Here is a 15,894-nt window from a genome sequence, read left to right on the forward strand (position 1 = left end):
TTCATGCCAAAAAGTGGGTCAGAAATCCATTATTTTGCATTCTACCACATCTCACCCCTCTAATATGCTTTAAATAATTTGGAAATATTATTTTTTGTATGTAATTGAACCAAATACAGCTGTATACCGTCAATTCATTGCGATCGTCAATGATTCCTGGATCTCAGATAGGTTTTCAGGCCAAGAAGTGGGTCAGAATTCCATTATTGTGCATTCTACCGCATCTTACCCCTCTATTAGACTTTGAATAATTTTAAAATGTTACTTTTCGTATGTAATTGAACCGATTCCAGATGTAAACAATTAATTCCATGCGATCGTCAATAATTCCCGGACCTCAGATAGGTTTTCATGCCAAAAAGGGGGTCAGAAGTGCATTATTTAGCATTCTACCGCATCTCACCATTCTAATATGCTTTCAATAATTTTGAAAAGTTACTTTTCGTATGTAAATGAATTGATCACAGATGTAAACTACCAATTCATTGCGATTGTCAATCCGATTGTCATTGCGATTGTCAATGATTCTTGGGTCTCAGGTTTTCATCCCAAAAAGGGCTCAGATGTCCATTTTGGGCATTCTACCGCATCTCACCTCTCTAATAGACTTTGCATAATTTTAAAATGTTACTTTTTGTATGAAATTGAAAAAATCTTCCAATGACTGGAAGTCCAATGTATCCCCATTCATTGGGAGACATTCCACAAATGAAGACTTTAAAGCAATAAATCAATTTAAATAGTTTATAAATGTGTGAAAATATTAGGATTAATACTATGTAGTTATAAATTATAAATAAAAATAAAGTTGAGTGCATTAACAACTTTAAATGTAAATATTCCGAAAACGAGACCCATTGACTCCCATACATAAAGTTGTTACTTTAATTCAAGAAACTAAATGATTCATTTGATCAAATGCCTTTAGTAACTTTAAAAGGGCAATTGCAGTTACACACCGTTTCTGTTAAATCCTAAAACACTTGAGAAATTTGAGATAATAATGGAGGTTTGAACTGAATGATAACGAATGAAATGAACCACTAACAGACATTAATTACTTGGAATTAAGAGGACACGATGATGATCTGGATACTTCTAGAAAATCCGAGTTTTATAGCTTAAAGTTGTATTTTTTTTCTAATTCACAAGAGTGAGGTGGTTTTTCCACTATCTACCAATAATTGCTTGGAATTTAAAAAAAACAGGCAGTTGAAATATTGAAAGGCAAATATTATTCTCTGGAGATGAGGGAATCCTGAATAAAATCAGGAAACAGACAGAGCTATATAAAATAATTTCCTGGAAGAATAAACTTGAGAAAGAACTTGAAATACCGAACTTTCTTTTGCAGACAGGGAATTATGGAAACTTCAAGTTTCTGCGATACCTAATAACAAAATCACCTTTTATTAAAACTATCTGGGATAATGAAAAAAATTAACTTTTCCAGGCAGTTGAAATACTGGGAGACGATAAATCGAGGATAATCTGGATGATGATCTAATTATCTTATTAGGCCAATAGCTGCCTGGAAAATCGCACTCAAACTCGTAGTCTAAACTAAGAAAAGTTAAAGAATTCATCAAAATATTGCTAGTGGCGCTCCCTAATTTTCTTAAAACGAAGAATAAGTACTAAATTTATTGCCAAAATTCAGAAAAAATTCCATTAAGTTTTTCGCCCTTGTATCTTGGTTGTTTTTGACTTTCGGACTAGGAATATCTAGGTTAACCTCATTTTTTTAAAGGGTTCTGATGTTAATTTTTATTTACCATTATTAATGGGACAACCTATATATGTATATATATGAAAAAATATATAGCATTTTGCGTTAGAAAAAATTGTAATTTAACACATTTATAATTTTTTAAATACATATAAATAGAATAATAAATTATTGCTGTAAAAATTTACGGTAAATACGAAGTAATTAAGCGACGATTTCAGTTTTTTTTTGTCGCAAATTTTTTCCAATTAAACCTTACAATTTGGAGATATGTTTTGATAGTTTGTGCTCGAGGTGGTAATTAGTTATTGCAAAACGCGCAATATGTCCATAGAAGGTATTTTACTTTAACAGTTTTTAAATTATATCAATATTTAGTCAAATCTTTATGCGCGTATTTGACTTAATAATACAATTTTTACGTAAATATTTTTAAAGTCCTATTTTTAGTTTGTGGTATCTTCCTTCCTGATTCACTGTTTTCTCTTGTGTTTACTCACTTTAATTGGTAAGTCCGTGTGACTCAAGCCTATTCTAAATTATTTAGTATTTTATTAAAGTTTTTTTAAAATTTAAAACATATACTTTTTATTTTGGAAAATTGAATTTTTTTCTTAAAATTGACGCTTTTAGAACCTCATTACGGCCAGTCAGTACATATTAGCATTCGTGTAACTCTTAACTAATTTTTTTTTTAAATATAGAAATCAAAATAAATCTGTCGACGTGGCACTCTTTTTTAGCGACTTTTATCCAATGATAATGTTGGATATTTGATACTACGAGTTATTCTCCTAAAATCGAGAATTTTTGTAGAAAACTTGAAATAAAAATACACTCCTTAAGTCAAAATATGCTTTTTTATCAGAAGATCAAATAAATCGCATTGACAAAATTAAAATTCAATTTAAATAAAACTAAATCCAAATTAAAATACAAAAACAAAAAAAAAGTTATATCTGATGAAACACAGTTATATAACTATTAAAATATAAAAACTTTTTATTTTTAACTTAAATTTTCTATCAGATAATACAGCATTATACCTTGATGTAAATTCATTACTAAAATATTCGTCTTAAAGGTCACTGGAGGTTTTTTAAAAAAAGTCTTCCAAGTTTCGGAAGGTAAGGGGTAACTAAGTGATTGTACGTCTGATAAGTGATTGAACAAAAGAAATCATTGCGCGCATTTGGTGTAATATACGTGTCTGATATACGAGAAAATCTCAGAGAATTAATAATTGATTACGTTTCTTTATACATAATCTTTACTCCAATCTAATGACTCTCTTACAAATAACCCGGTATAATAAGACTAAACGCACTGATTTTCATTATAAAATTTTCTAAGGTAATGCAAACACTTTATTTCTGAAAGAAGTGCGTACTATGCCTTTTGTTATCCAATATTTCTTTATTAAAAGAAATATTAGTTAAAAGTTAAATGTAAAACATGTAGACTAACTGTACATACAGTTCGTCAGTCTTGCACCACATAGATTGTATATTTAACAAAAAAAAAAAAAACAGTTAAAATGGTCGCTCTACTTTTAAACAGTGGTAATGTTCGATATTTCCATTTTTGTTCATTCTCCTAAAACCACCATTTTTTTTCGAAAATTTCAAAAATCCAAACCGCCCCACCCACTTATAAATTAACTTAATCCCGAATAGCTCCGTAAAAACGTAAAGGAATAGCCGATAAAACCATCTCGTCATCTGTGAAATTAAACCTAATTGGCTTACTCCTCCAAGGCTTCCTTTATAGATATATACGTTTTAACGTTGTACTTCTGATAAGCTCGAAATAATTGACTTCTATCTTCTAGGGTTTTATTTATGTTTAATCAGGGCGAGCATTTATAACATGAAAAATCGGTTTTAATTATGCATTTTTTTGAATTATCTTAGATCCCCCTTATTGGTTTATTAACAGTCAAAAATCCTTAATAATGAAAACCTTTAGAGTTGTTTAAAGGGAGTTGAAAAGACAATTTCCAGCATATTCCATAAAATCCCTTCTTCTTTCAATGTAAATAAACCTTACTTAACAGAAATTCGAATGTGCCAGATATCACCAGGACGAACGCTATTCTTTCCAATTTATTGTCGCATCGGCGCAGGACAAATAAAAACAGGATTAGGCCGCCTATTCCTGGAAACCCGGAAAGTTTTATTAGTATTTCTCTTTAAAGCTGCAAACAAGTTAACAAGCTAAAGGGTTAATTAAAAAAAAACACGCATAACTTACCATGATTCAAATTTATTAAAATAATGTCGGAAAAGTTGCATGAATACCAAGGTGTTCTCGGTCGGTTACACACCGTAAGAAGTGACTTTAGGGAAAAATATCTTCTATGGAAAGAGGAGAATCCAGGAGGATGTTGCGAATGGTTTCAATCTAAAGTTGCAGGTAAAGGAGGTGAGGAAGATGGCCAGGGGGTGGAAGGGTACTCGCATATTTTTAGGTAAGTACTATCTCAATTAATATTATGGGATACTTAAAGGGTTTCATGCTTATGAAGAGTTATGGTGTATTTTACAATTATTGATTAATGATTCTCGACAAAATGGCGACACTTTATCTGAATTCAAAAAAATGAAGTGGTGAAGGAGCCGGGAATAATTTAATGACGTTCATAATTAAAATGTGTTATATGTCGTTAAACCAGTTGAAAGTTTTAAAATGGTGTTACAAAATTATTCCACAAATTAAGACAAACGAAAAAGAAATTGGCGAACGAGCCGGAGAAGACAAAAAAATTGTTTTTTAATTTTTTGCAGGTATTTTCGGTTCATTTCTGTTCTTCTCCAGGTAGTTGAAGTCTAATATTGTTTTTACAGTTCTAGGTAGCTGAAGAATATTTCGGTCTTTTCCAGGCAAATTGCTATCGGTTGTATTTTCCAATTAAATCCATTGCTAGTTTTTTTCCAGGCATTTGATGTTCTTTTCAATTTTTTTAAATTTTATTTCTTCCAGAGCGTTGAAGTTTTTTTCCAGAGAATTAAATTCATGACTAATCTCTTCCAGGCAGTCGAAGTTCAATCCATTTTATTTATTCCATTTTTCCGGGCAGTTCAAGCTGATTTTGTTTCCAGGCAGTGAAAGTCATGGTTAACCTCTTCCAGGAAGTTGAAGACCATATATTCATCTCACTTCTTTTTGAATGCAATTTTATGGAAATCTATGAAAACTTAGGAAAATATTTTTTAAAGATGAAGGAGCCCGAAAAGCGTATTAAACTAAGAATAATTTTTCTAAAATCCGTTTTTTAAGAATGTCAAATAGCACTGACGCCATCGATGCCGGGAAGCTCTTTTTCAGCTAATTTTGCTCAACTTAAACAGTGTTAGTGTTAGACTTTTGGTACTAAGAGGCATTCTGATTTAACCATTAACTAGGAGGTTCATATTTCTTTTTAAAATTGGACTGTTTGACCACCTTGAGATTTGAAGACTTTAGTCTATGGGAATCTTCAATTATATTGACCTAAGCGAACTAATATAATTGCTGTAATTTTTCAAATATTATCCCAAACAAAGCTTTTTATATACAGTTTATTAGCTCGTTTGTTATATTTTAAGTGAGTTTACTGTCTTTGTTTCTTGCTCACTCGAGAAGCACTTAGGGCTGTCCATACCTGTGTACAGTTCTTTTTTATTTTTTCTGGTATTCTCCTAAAATCTGTCCAAGCTCGCGTATTAGCAATTTAGATTAAAACATCTAAAACTAATCCTTACAACATCTTGTAACAGAAAGTTGGCAATTCCAAATATCAAACTTGCAGATGGTCATCTTGGAACCTGGAATCAATAAACATTTAATAAGACTAAAATGTTTTAAAGAGACGCAATTAAAATTTCTCGCGAAATCCCCGGGTCTCACTTAATTATCATCTACAAATTTCCCTCTTAAAATATTACTCCTCAACCCCCTTGGAAATCCCCAATCCTACTTACCACTAATTCCCAATTAAATATTGTCAAGAAAAGTAATCTAGTAAATGGAATCTCTACTAAATAAATGATAGCAATAAAAATTAATTATTAAATTCGAAAATATTGTAGAAGAAAAACTCGACGGGAACTAGTACGTATATCGGCGGCCGTAATGGGCATAGAGTTCTCCTATGCGGCAGAAACAGCCTTCGTATCACCTACCCTTCTAAAAATCGGAGTGGAACATCAACACATGACCCTAGTGTGGGCCCTGTCACCTTTAGTAGGATTCTTCCTCACGCCGATCTTAGGATCCTTAAGTGACAAGTGCCCTTCGAGGTACGGCCGAAGACGTCCATTTATATTTTTTATGTCTCTTGGAGTGCTTTTAGGTACGTTCTCGTAACATTACACAGTATGTCCCTACATTATAATTTTTTAAGGTCTCCTATTGGTTCCTAATGGGGAATCTTTGGGGTATCTCATAAGCGATCCGAGACCAATAGCAGAAAGCACAACAAAAGAACGTACTGTCGGAGTAAGACTATGGTCGAAAGATCGATTGAATAACCAAACGATTATTAACGCTGATGTGGTACCGTATAATAATTCGCATCCTTGGGGAATACTTTTTACTGTCCTGGGAACAGTGTTGTTGGATTTTGACGCTGACGCTTGCCAAAGTCCTGCCAGGGCTTATTTGCTAGATGTTACCACAGCAGGTAAACGATTTTGACCATTCAAATATAAGGTGCAGTATTTTTTTGATTAAGGATTTCATAATTGAATACATCGGCTTCCTACAAACAAAAACGATCTATTTATTTATTCTCTTCTCATGTCAATAGAATAATGGTTTACGTGCTTCAATAAAGTGATAAAATTATCCCCGCAAAATGTACAATTTGATGATTACATTTACATAAATTACAGAACTTAAAATAAAATACCGAAAATCATTTTCCAAGAACTCATCAGTGCTGTAATAAGGCTTTTTATTTCTATATGATTTTTTTTTATATTAAGACCTCTGACCTCTCTTGGCACAGCAAGAAATGCAGGCCGACTTTTGAGTGCCCCCAGATAAAAGCAGCATTGTAATAGAATGACATACCTAATGCGAAATAAGCAGTTTTAGGAACATTTAAGGATACCCTAGAAACAAGATTTCTTAATGTATAAATGCCACTGCATTTTTTTGCAGCCACCGATTCAGTCTGAGGCCCCCGTCCAAGTTCACCATCAAAACACCTGGAAATTTGGTGGTATTCAGCACAGGAAATGAAGTTTCCTTTGTTTTTCTCAGTGAAGAGATTATGTAATTTATCTTCTCTTGCTTCAGGACAAGACCATTGTTCCTGAACCAGCACGAAACTTTCAGCTGTGTGCTCAAAAGTGTTACCACTCACAGATACAGAGGTATCATTAGCAAATAAGATATACTTTCCTATTTAATTGGCAAGTGGAAGGTCATTTATGTAGATAAGAATAAGAAGTCGTCCCAAATTAGATCCTTGAGGCACGTCATGACTAATTTGCTTTAAAGATGATAATAACCATGAACCTGCAAACCTTAAATATGATTTTATTATTTTGATAAAGTTATCATTAAATTGGCAATAAATAAGTTTATGAAATAGGAGGTCATGCGATACATAGTCGAAAGCCTTGTTTAGATCACAAAAGATGGCATTTACATATCTTCCGCTTTCAAAAGCCTCAGTAATGCAAGATACCAGATCTATTATTCCCGAAATAGCACTTAGTGCTGCTCTAAATCCGAATTGTAGATAAGTAAGTAAATTATGTGGTTCTAGATACTTAGATATTCTTATAGGAATGCACTTTTCTAAATTCTTATAAAATTGGTATTAGAAGGTGCGAAAAATAGAAATGGTATTTTTTCTTGTTTAAATACGGGAATCGCCAGGGTTTTTTTCCAGATATCCGCAAAAGTACATTATCCAATATTGATTATTTCAGAAATATGTGAACTCAACAATTTGTCCACCAATTTTAAAACACTCACTTAAAGTCTAAAACAATCGCTATTTTTATTCTGTTTTGTGTTTGTTAGAAGACTTAAAAGAATTTAGTAGATGAATGGGCGTAAGTGTAAAATGGGTGTTATTAGTTTTGAGTAAGGAAAAATATACCCAGATACCACCCGTTAAGTCATTGGATATCCAATGGCTTTCCCCTTTTGGATATACTGTCTATCCTATGGACATCCAAAAAAAAACTATGTCCAATGCATGGACCCACACTCTTGGACGTCCATTTGGAATCTATTATTTATCCCATAATGGGCACTTATTTGGACATATTTTCTTAATGGTTCTAAAACAAGGAGAATTTTCTTAAACGGGTTTTCCTAGTAAAGCCAAAATAAATTATTCTCAATTATTCTTCATTTTTGAATGGTTTCTTTTGATTAGCACGTTGGTGATATGTTCTAATGCCTGTCGGCACTTTGGTGTTCGAAAGTAATTGAAAAAAAATTGAAATATTGATTACAATTGATGATTTCATTAATATTGAAATATTAATACGGCAAGGGATACCCGAAAAACCAAAAATTCCAAATTTTAGAAATCGATATCTCTTTAGGACTTATCCTCATCATTTTTGGGTTCAAAACCGAGGTCAAAAAATGATTTTTTCCGAATTTTCTAAAGTGCTTTCAAGGAAGCCTGTGTTTACGTGATTTAGGTGATGGGAACAAGCCAAATGGTATAGTGAGTTCGAATTCGAAAAAAATCAATTTTCTTAATTCTATTCGTAATTCAGTTCTGTCAAAATTCATACAAAAAAGTAGTCGTGTCAAACGACTTTAATCTCTGTTTGAAAATTATTGGAAATACATCAAAACCTTGCAAAAGTATATGTTATTAATCTTGAATCTTGTTAGAAATCCGCATTTCCGACTTAGGAGAGCAATAGGAATACACATGGATATCCTAAACCAGTAATTTAATGGATGTCTATTCATTGGATATTCATTTTTTGTACTTGGAAATAACCGATAATGATTAGACTAACTTTGGATCTCCATTGGACATCCTGTCGTATCTGAGTTCACAACAAACTCAATAACAAAAAAGTAAATTTATCTAAGCTAAATTTGTTGTTATGTTGGACTAATTATTGGCATTTTGAATAAGGCTGTATTTATAATTGCCTTTGGTAGTAAACATACCACTTTTATATTGTTTCTTATAATCTTTTTCTAGATTAATATTTGCAAATCAACTGCTCCGTCATATTTTTCAAATCATTATTAAACCAACTTTGTTTAATTTTATTAAGTACTATTAGGAGAATCTAAAAATGTGTTTTTGGGAAAAGAATTTTCAAATGCATCCCCTAGTTTAATTTTTAAATTCTTATTTTTTTATAATATTCAAACATTCATTAGATATAAAGTCCCAAAGTATATTCTCCCGAGAGTGAAAGAAGGGGTTTTTACCAATATGTGTTAAGGGCTGGAAATTATGGTCTATTTTTTGAACTGGTATTCCAATTGTGGTACAAATACAAATTGGTGAGCTTTGAACATTGAATGCTATACATATACTGTGTATGAATATGTTGATATATACTATAATGATATATACTGTGTATTCAATGTTCTAAGTTGGTGAGCCAAGTAAATTGAGAGGTTAGTGTTGATGGCACTCACCTTGCCCCAGGACCGACTTGAAAATTAATAAAAATTGTGTCTATGCAATTGTCATTTCTTGTGGAGAAAAACCATCTGTCTAAGTCCAAGAGAGGTCACTACGTCACGCAGATCTACTTCACATGTTTCTTTTGTCCCAAAATCACTTATCAATAAAATATATTTTTTAAATCAAATATACTTGCAGAAGACCATGCTAGAGGATTAAGTACTTTTACCATCATGGCCGGACTAGGTGGTTTCATGGGTTACGCCTTGGGAGGCATCAACTGGGACGCCACATTTATAGGTACCAGTTCCTCATTTAGAAGCCAAATAATAAATAGATAATAAACTCCCATGCAGGTGATATCTTTGGTGGGCATGTGAGGGCAGTCTTCAGCTTGATCACCATCATCTTCATTTTCTGCGTTGGCTACACCATTACAAGCTTCAAGGAGATGCCGTTACATATCTTAGAATCCGGAACGGAAAACTTGAATTTGAAAGACGTGGTGGGTGTGACTAATAAAAGTTTCGACAGCGAGGAGAACCTCGGCAAAAGTGGTGAGCCGAAGAAGTCTTATGGTTCTCTCAATAAAGATTCGGTAAGGTTTATTAGTAAGTGAATATTTTAGGTTTTTTTAAGCCGTTTTGTAGTCCACAGATATTAGCCCGGAAAAAAGATTCAGTCTTGCTCCGGACGCGAATGCCTCCTTAAAAATCTACTTGCAAAGTATCGTCTACATGCCTCACTCCATAAGGATGCTTTGCCTCACCAACTTATTTTGCTGGATGGCACACGTTTGCTACTCGTTATATTTTACAGATTTCGTTGGGGAGGCCGTTTTTGGTGGCAGTCCTGTTGTATGTACCCTCCAAAGGTGTAAATGATAAAATTTTTGATATATTTTTGATTTAAGGCTCCCGAAGGTACAAGCTTACGGGAACTGTACGAATCCGGGGTGAGGTTTGGATGTTGGGGCATGTCAATGTACTCTTTGTCTTGCGCCTGTTATTCTAGCCTAATTGAGATGTTTATTTCAAAGTTCGGGTATGTATGATGAGCGAGTTTTCTGAAGGCTTTCTTCAGAAAATGTATTGTTGTGACGCATTCATAATGAGTTATTTTATTGGGTATTACGTCACTTTTGTAGGAAAAATCAATTTAGAAAATACTATTAAAAAAAAAAAAATTCTTCTTTTTTTAAATATTTGAACCTATGAGATAGTATTTTCTAAATTATCCAACGAAATATGTAACTCATGAAGATATTGAGTCATAAATAGAATTTTTGATCATAAGTTACGAGCATGTAAAAGATTTTACAAGTTTGGTTACTAAAACCATTGACATTAGCTCTATCTATTAATTAGAGCTATCAACAAACAGCTCGCAATTAATGAAACTCCATTACTCGAATCTCTGTATTGAAATTTAATTGTCCTACTTTCAATGATAACTGGGATGTTCACAGATGTGATATCACAGTGCATTTAGGATGAAAGGAACAAATTCATTTAAAATTCACGTTTTTTTCTGTTAGTTTTTGGACACCTCGATTAATATTGGCACTTGCGCGTTTTTTGAAATAAAAATAAATAAATAAATTAATTACTTTATAAAATTCTATATAAAGCGCCTCAAGGAGAAACTATGGCATCAACATGAATTTTTTAAGATATAACACCCAATATATTATGACGTTTTACAATTCTATGATATATTTTATTCATTTATTTAATCAATATACGGGAAACCCCATTTTACAAAAGATTTGGTTACAATATTAAATAAAGTAAAAGATGTATAATTAACATAATAAAAGTACTTTAACGAACATAATTAGACAGTCTTCAAAACATATACACAAGAAATAAACACAATAAGAAAACAATAAATTAAAATATTTGACCCAGTTGACCAATAAATCCAGAGAGTGAGCTTGCAAATGGATCAAGTTCAGGGTGAGAGTTTAAATAGGCAAGACTACGACAGATTGGAGAATGTAAAGAATAGTTGGAGTGACAGATTGGTAAAGCAAACAGTTCATGTCTCCTTAGGGTGCGTGCAGGGCCTTTAAATTAAAGCTGTTGATGAGAGCAGGGCAATCAATAAGCCCATGAATAACCTTATACATAAAGAGAGTCACTTTGAATCCTTCTAGATTCCAACGATTGAAGTCCCAATATTGCCTCCATGTCAAGTAGGTTATCCTGCATATTCAACTTGTAGGAACAGTACCGGGTAAACCTCTTTTGGACACTTTCAAGTTGCATTTTGTGACAATTATAAAAAGGAGACCAAATGATCGACGCATACTCTAAATGACTTCTAACTAATGAACAATAAAGTATCTTCAAAGTAGAAATAGACATGTCACGATAAGTTCGTAAAACAAAACCTAACATCTGAGAGGCCTTCCCCTCCACAAGATCACAGTGTTCCCCAAATTTGAGCTGAGTATCAAAGACTACTCCTAAATCCTTCATTGAGTCAACAGAACTAAGTACTATGTCATCAATAGTGTATATATTATTCATTATATTTTTAAGTCTAGAGAATCCAATTGAGTACCACTTATTTATATTTAAAGAGAGATCATTCATATTAGCCCACTTTACAAAAGAAGTAAGATTGTGTTGTAAGATATCAGAGTCCCGCTGTGACTTAATAACACGGAAAAGTTTCAAATCATCTGCATATGCTAAGTAATCACAGTCAGTTAAACACGTTACAAGGTCAGTCAGAAATAAATCAAAAAGCAATGGGGAACAGTGTTCCCCTTGAGGAACTCCAGAAGTCACCAAGATACTTCCAGATTCAGAATCTCCAAACCTAACACGCTGCTCACGACCCAGCAGCATGCTTCTAAACCACCTTAGGGATCTTTCACTAAAGCCAAGGGAACTAAGTTTTGCTAGTAATAACTCATGATTGACCCTGTCGAAGGCCTTCGAGAAGTCAGTATAAATTGAATCCATTACTACATTGATAACCATTCTCGAAGGCCTCCAGCAAGGCAACCTCATATAAAACAAGATTAGTAGAGGTAGATCTACCACTAATGAACCCATGCTGCCTCTCATCAAACACCCCCTTGCACGCCCACCTAAGCTCATCACATATAATATCATCCAAAATCTTGGAAACAGCAGACTGTATAAGTCTGGTGAGAGGGATCTCTCACATCGTGAGAGGGACTTATACACAGGGATTATATAGCTTAATTTCCATATATATTTATTCCATATATCTATTAAGCAACAAAAACAAAGGAAGAGATATACTATATTCTGAACACTTTTCGTATAGCAAATGATTTCGTATAGAAAAAACGATGATTTAATTTTTATTTAACTCAACTAATGCTGATCGTCCTGCAATTACTAAGTTAACCATTAGCAAAATTAAATCAAAAATTTAGGGAACTTTATTTATCTTAAGGAAAATCTCCTAAAATATCTAAAGATGCTACGTTGAATGTTCTATTAGAAAAATGTTCTAAAATATCATACAGGGTTATCGCAAAGTAAAAAAAAACTTCTTTCTTCTGATTTCAAATATATATAATATGTTAATATTTGGTTTATCTTTTTTGAAATATTTATATTTTTTAGGAAAAAATTATTGTTGTGAAACGTTTTTTTTATCCCAAAATTCACAACTGTTGTACGTGGTGGCGAATATTTCCAATATAGTTCCTATAATCTTTTTTAAATTTCAACAGAGCTATGGAGATAAACTCACGATGTTCTTCACTTAAGCAGTTTTTTGGATTCTCTCTCTTAAATCCTCCAAATTTTCACTTCTTTCTTGATAAACTTCATTTTTTATATACCCTTATAGAAGACTGTCTAACGGAGTCAGATCAGGGCTATTTAGTGATGGGCTCATCAATAAGATTATTTAAAAAAATGCTTACTGGCATAACGTTATGAGGCAGTGCGCCATTTTGATGCTATAGAACATGGCATATTCTCTAAGAGACATTTCTTATATTTCATTTTCTAAAAACTGAAGATATGGATTTTCAGTCAAGGATACTTAAAATATAATGGGTCCAATTGTTCGGTTTAAGGATACCACACTACACATTTAATTATATCCTGCTCTGATTTTTTAATTTCGACATTAGCATGAAGATACTCACATAAGAGTAATTCTTCGATTCCACATCCCTGCTGTGATAGACACGCTTCCGTCGTCTTACAATATTTTATTAAATACATCGTTATCTCTATTTTCATGTCGTTATAATTTAACATATTATTACAATAAGCTAGTCTTCTAATTTCATGATTATCTGTTAATTAAATAAATTATATATTTTTCAATTCAAAAAGAAAAGGTCTCTTATACAAATTATAAATATACAATGCGTTTCCATTTGAAAAATACAAACTGGGTATTTAATACTAACTTTGCGATACCCCAGTATTATATTTTAGAACATTTGCTGGCGATTTAAGGTGAACTCTTTAACTTTTATGTTTAAAGTTTTTTTTTTACACTATGGATAATGACCGGTCTAGGCTCTGGCTAAATATAAGGAACAACACTGTACAACTGATACATGAATTGCTAGAAGACGATTTTGATCGCCGAGTGTAGTTTTGTAAGCAGATTCTTGAGGCGAACATTGGCAATAGAAACTTCATTCGAAATATCATTTATCACCTTTATGTTAAATTAACACGTTAACAGGCAAAATTATAGATATTGGACAACCGAAGATCCTCATTGGATCCAAAAATATCAAATGTAATATTATGCAATATCAAATCAAAGATACTTGGACTTTTTGCAGTTTGAACTTATCCCTGCTTTAGTTGTTTAACAAGACGTACGGGGCACCTCGTCATATTACCATCTCGGTCCGACAATTTCTTGATGCAAAATGCAAAAACACAGATGGATTTGACGTAGAGGACTGATTGAGTGGCCACCAAGGTCACCGGATATAACCATATTAGATTTTTTCTTATGGGGCTATTTGAAGTTGCTGTGACTAGACCAAACCGTGTTGACGACTTAATGCAAAGAATTCGACAAGAAATTATACTAATCGATCCCCAAGTAATTGAAAATGTGCAATTGAAAGTTATTTTTTCAGTTCAAAAATGCATTGAAATAAATGGAGAATAAGTTCAACAAATCGGTTGCAATAAATATTATATAAATGTTTAATTTTTAATAATGTATGTTCACTTAGTATATTATGACAAATTTAAAAAGTGAAGATATACAAGGTATTCCGGTTAAAAAAATTAATGTTGACGCTATAGTTTTTTGTACAGAAAATTTCCATTACAAAAAATACGCAAGTGACATTTTTTATAATAGAAATCGATATGTCCGAAAAATAAAAGAAGATAATAATACCTGAATTTTAAATGAATTTGTTCCCTTTCATAGTGAATGAAATATATAAGTTAAGACACTACACGTCTATAAGTAGAATGTTATTATAAAATGCAGCCTAAGGCCATATATACAGTTAAGAAAAAGTTTCTCATTCATTTTAGTGCTAAAAAAGTGTATATAGGAGGTCTTCTGACTTACTCCGTTGGTATGCTTATGATGGCCCTAACAAAAAACAAAGTGGGAGTAATAGTATTCAGTGGTACAGCTGGGGTTATGTATTCGACCCTGTTCACTATGCCCTACTTGCTTGTGGCCCATTACCATGCAAAAGGCGTGGTATGTACCGAACTACCCATAAAACCATCCATTTTACAAGTTCTTTGTCAATTATAGTTTGAAGTAAACCAACAAGGAGAAGAACAAGTTTCCAGCCAAATAAGGGGTTTGGGAACTGATGTGGCAATAGTGTCCAGTATGGTGTTCCTGGCGCAGTTCATACTGTCCATGTGTATGGGAACTATTGTTAGTTTAACAGGTACCACCACCGCTGTGGTCAGTGTGGCCACCGCTTTGGCCTTTTTCGGTGCCATATCTGCCACGAGAGTTGTCTATTTGGATTTGTAAATATTGAATTGAGGAAATATATTATTGTTGTTGTGCATTGTTGTTTGTTTGTAAACTATATAAATCAAATACTCCTAACAATTGTTCATAAAATTCATGATTTATCTAGGAACAAGCCACATTGGTACTTTAAAGCCATATATAAGGGACCTCCCAAGTATCAGCATCATATGACCTAGGCATGTATTTAAAATGTACTTTTTTACTACATGACAAAGCAGCTTTTAACAAATATGAACATAAAAGTTTTATTTAATTATTAAATGATGACTTTGAATAAAAATAATAATAAATATAAAATCAATACATGAGTGGTTTATGAGTTTTTTTATGTTTTACTACTATTGAATATAAAGCGACGTTGCAGACTTTTTTAATCGTATTAATTTATAAAATTGACGTTAAATGAGGTAATTAGGATTTATTCATAAAAATTAAATCAGGTTTTCTTATTCTTAATGTACCGCTTCAACCTTAATCTTTGAAAATACCTTACTTGGACATTGGAGTGGTTTTGTTACTTGGTAAATAATAAAAAGGTATTGAAGAAAAACATTGTTTTATTTCCATT

General features: G+C 32.5%; 1 protein-coding gene across 6 annotated transcripts; it reads left to right on the top strand.

Annotated features, from left to right (window-relative positions):
• The first annotated feature begins 1,984 nt into the window (after positions 1-1,984).
• LOC126734509 (proton-associated sugar transporter A) lies at positions 1,985-15,358 on the top strand. 6 transcript variants are annotated; one of them, XM_050438174.1, is made up of 10 exons: positions 1,985-2,066; positions 4,139-4,199; positions 5,800-6,062; positions 6,114-6,392; positions 9,540-9,641; positions 9,698-9,939; positions 9,992-10,198; positions 10,255-10,385; positions 14,861-15,035; positions 15,093-15,358. In XM_050438174.1, exons 1-10 carry the CDS (start codon positions 2,054-2,056, stop codon positions 15,321-15,323), a joined length of 1,704 nt encoding a protein of 567 aa, XP_050294131.1. In that variant the 5' UTR covers positions 1,985-2,053; the 3' UTR covers positions 15,324-15,358. The 6 variants fall into 6 exon arrangements, with proteins under 6 accessions (XP_050294131.1, XP_050294127.1, XP_050294129.1 ...); XM_050438170.1 differs by lacking the exon at positions 1,985-2,066 and adding an exon at positions 2,073-2,237 and having other exon boundaries at positions 3,786-4,199; XM_050438172.1 differs by lacking the exon at positions 1,985-2,066 and adding an exon at positions 2,073-2,237 and having other exon boundaries at positions 3,803-4,199.
• The last annotated feature ends 536 nt before the right edge of the window (positions 15,359-15,894 follow it).

The sequence above is a fragment of the Anthonomus grandis genome, chromosome 3, assembly GCF_022605725.1.
Source record: "Anthonomus grandis grandis chromosome 3, icAntGran1.3, whole genome shotgun sequence".
Classification (NCBI taxonomy): Eukaryota; Metazoa; Arthropoda; class Insecta; order Coleoptera; family Curculionidae; genus Anthonomus; species Anthonomus grandis.

Excerpts from the sequence above, each read along its gene's own strand:
- LOC126734509 (XM_050438170.1), top strand. The coding sequence starts at position 4,006 with ATGTCGGAAAAGTTGCATGAATACCAAGGTGTTCTCGGTCGGTTACAC. Across the intron at positions 6,063-6,113 it reads GTCTCTTGGAGTGCTTTTAG|GTCTCCTATTGGTTCCTAAT; the intron begins GTACGTTCTCGT and ends TAATTTTTTAAG. Across the intron at positions 9,642-9,697 it reads CTGGGACGCCACATTTATAG|GTGATATCTTTGGTGGGCAT; the intron begins GTACCAGTTCCT and ends ACTCCCATGCAG.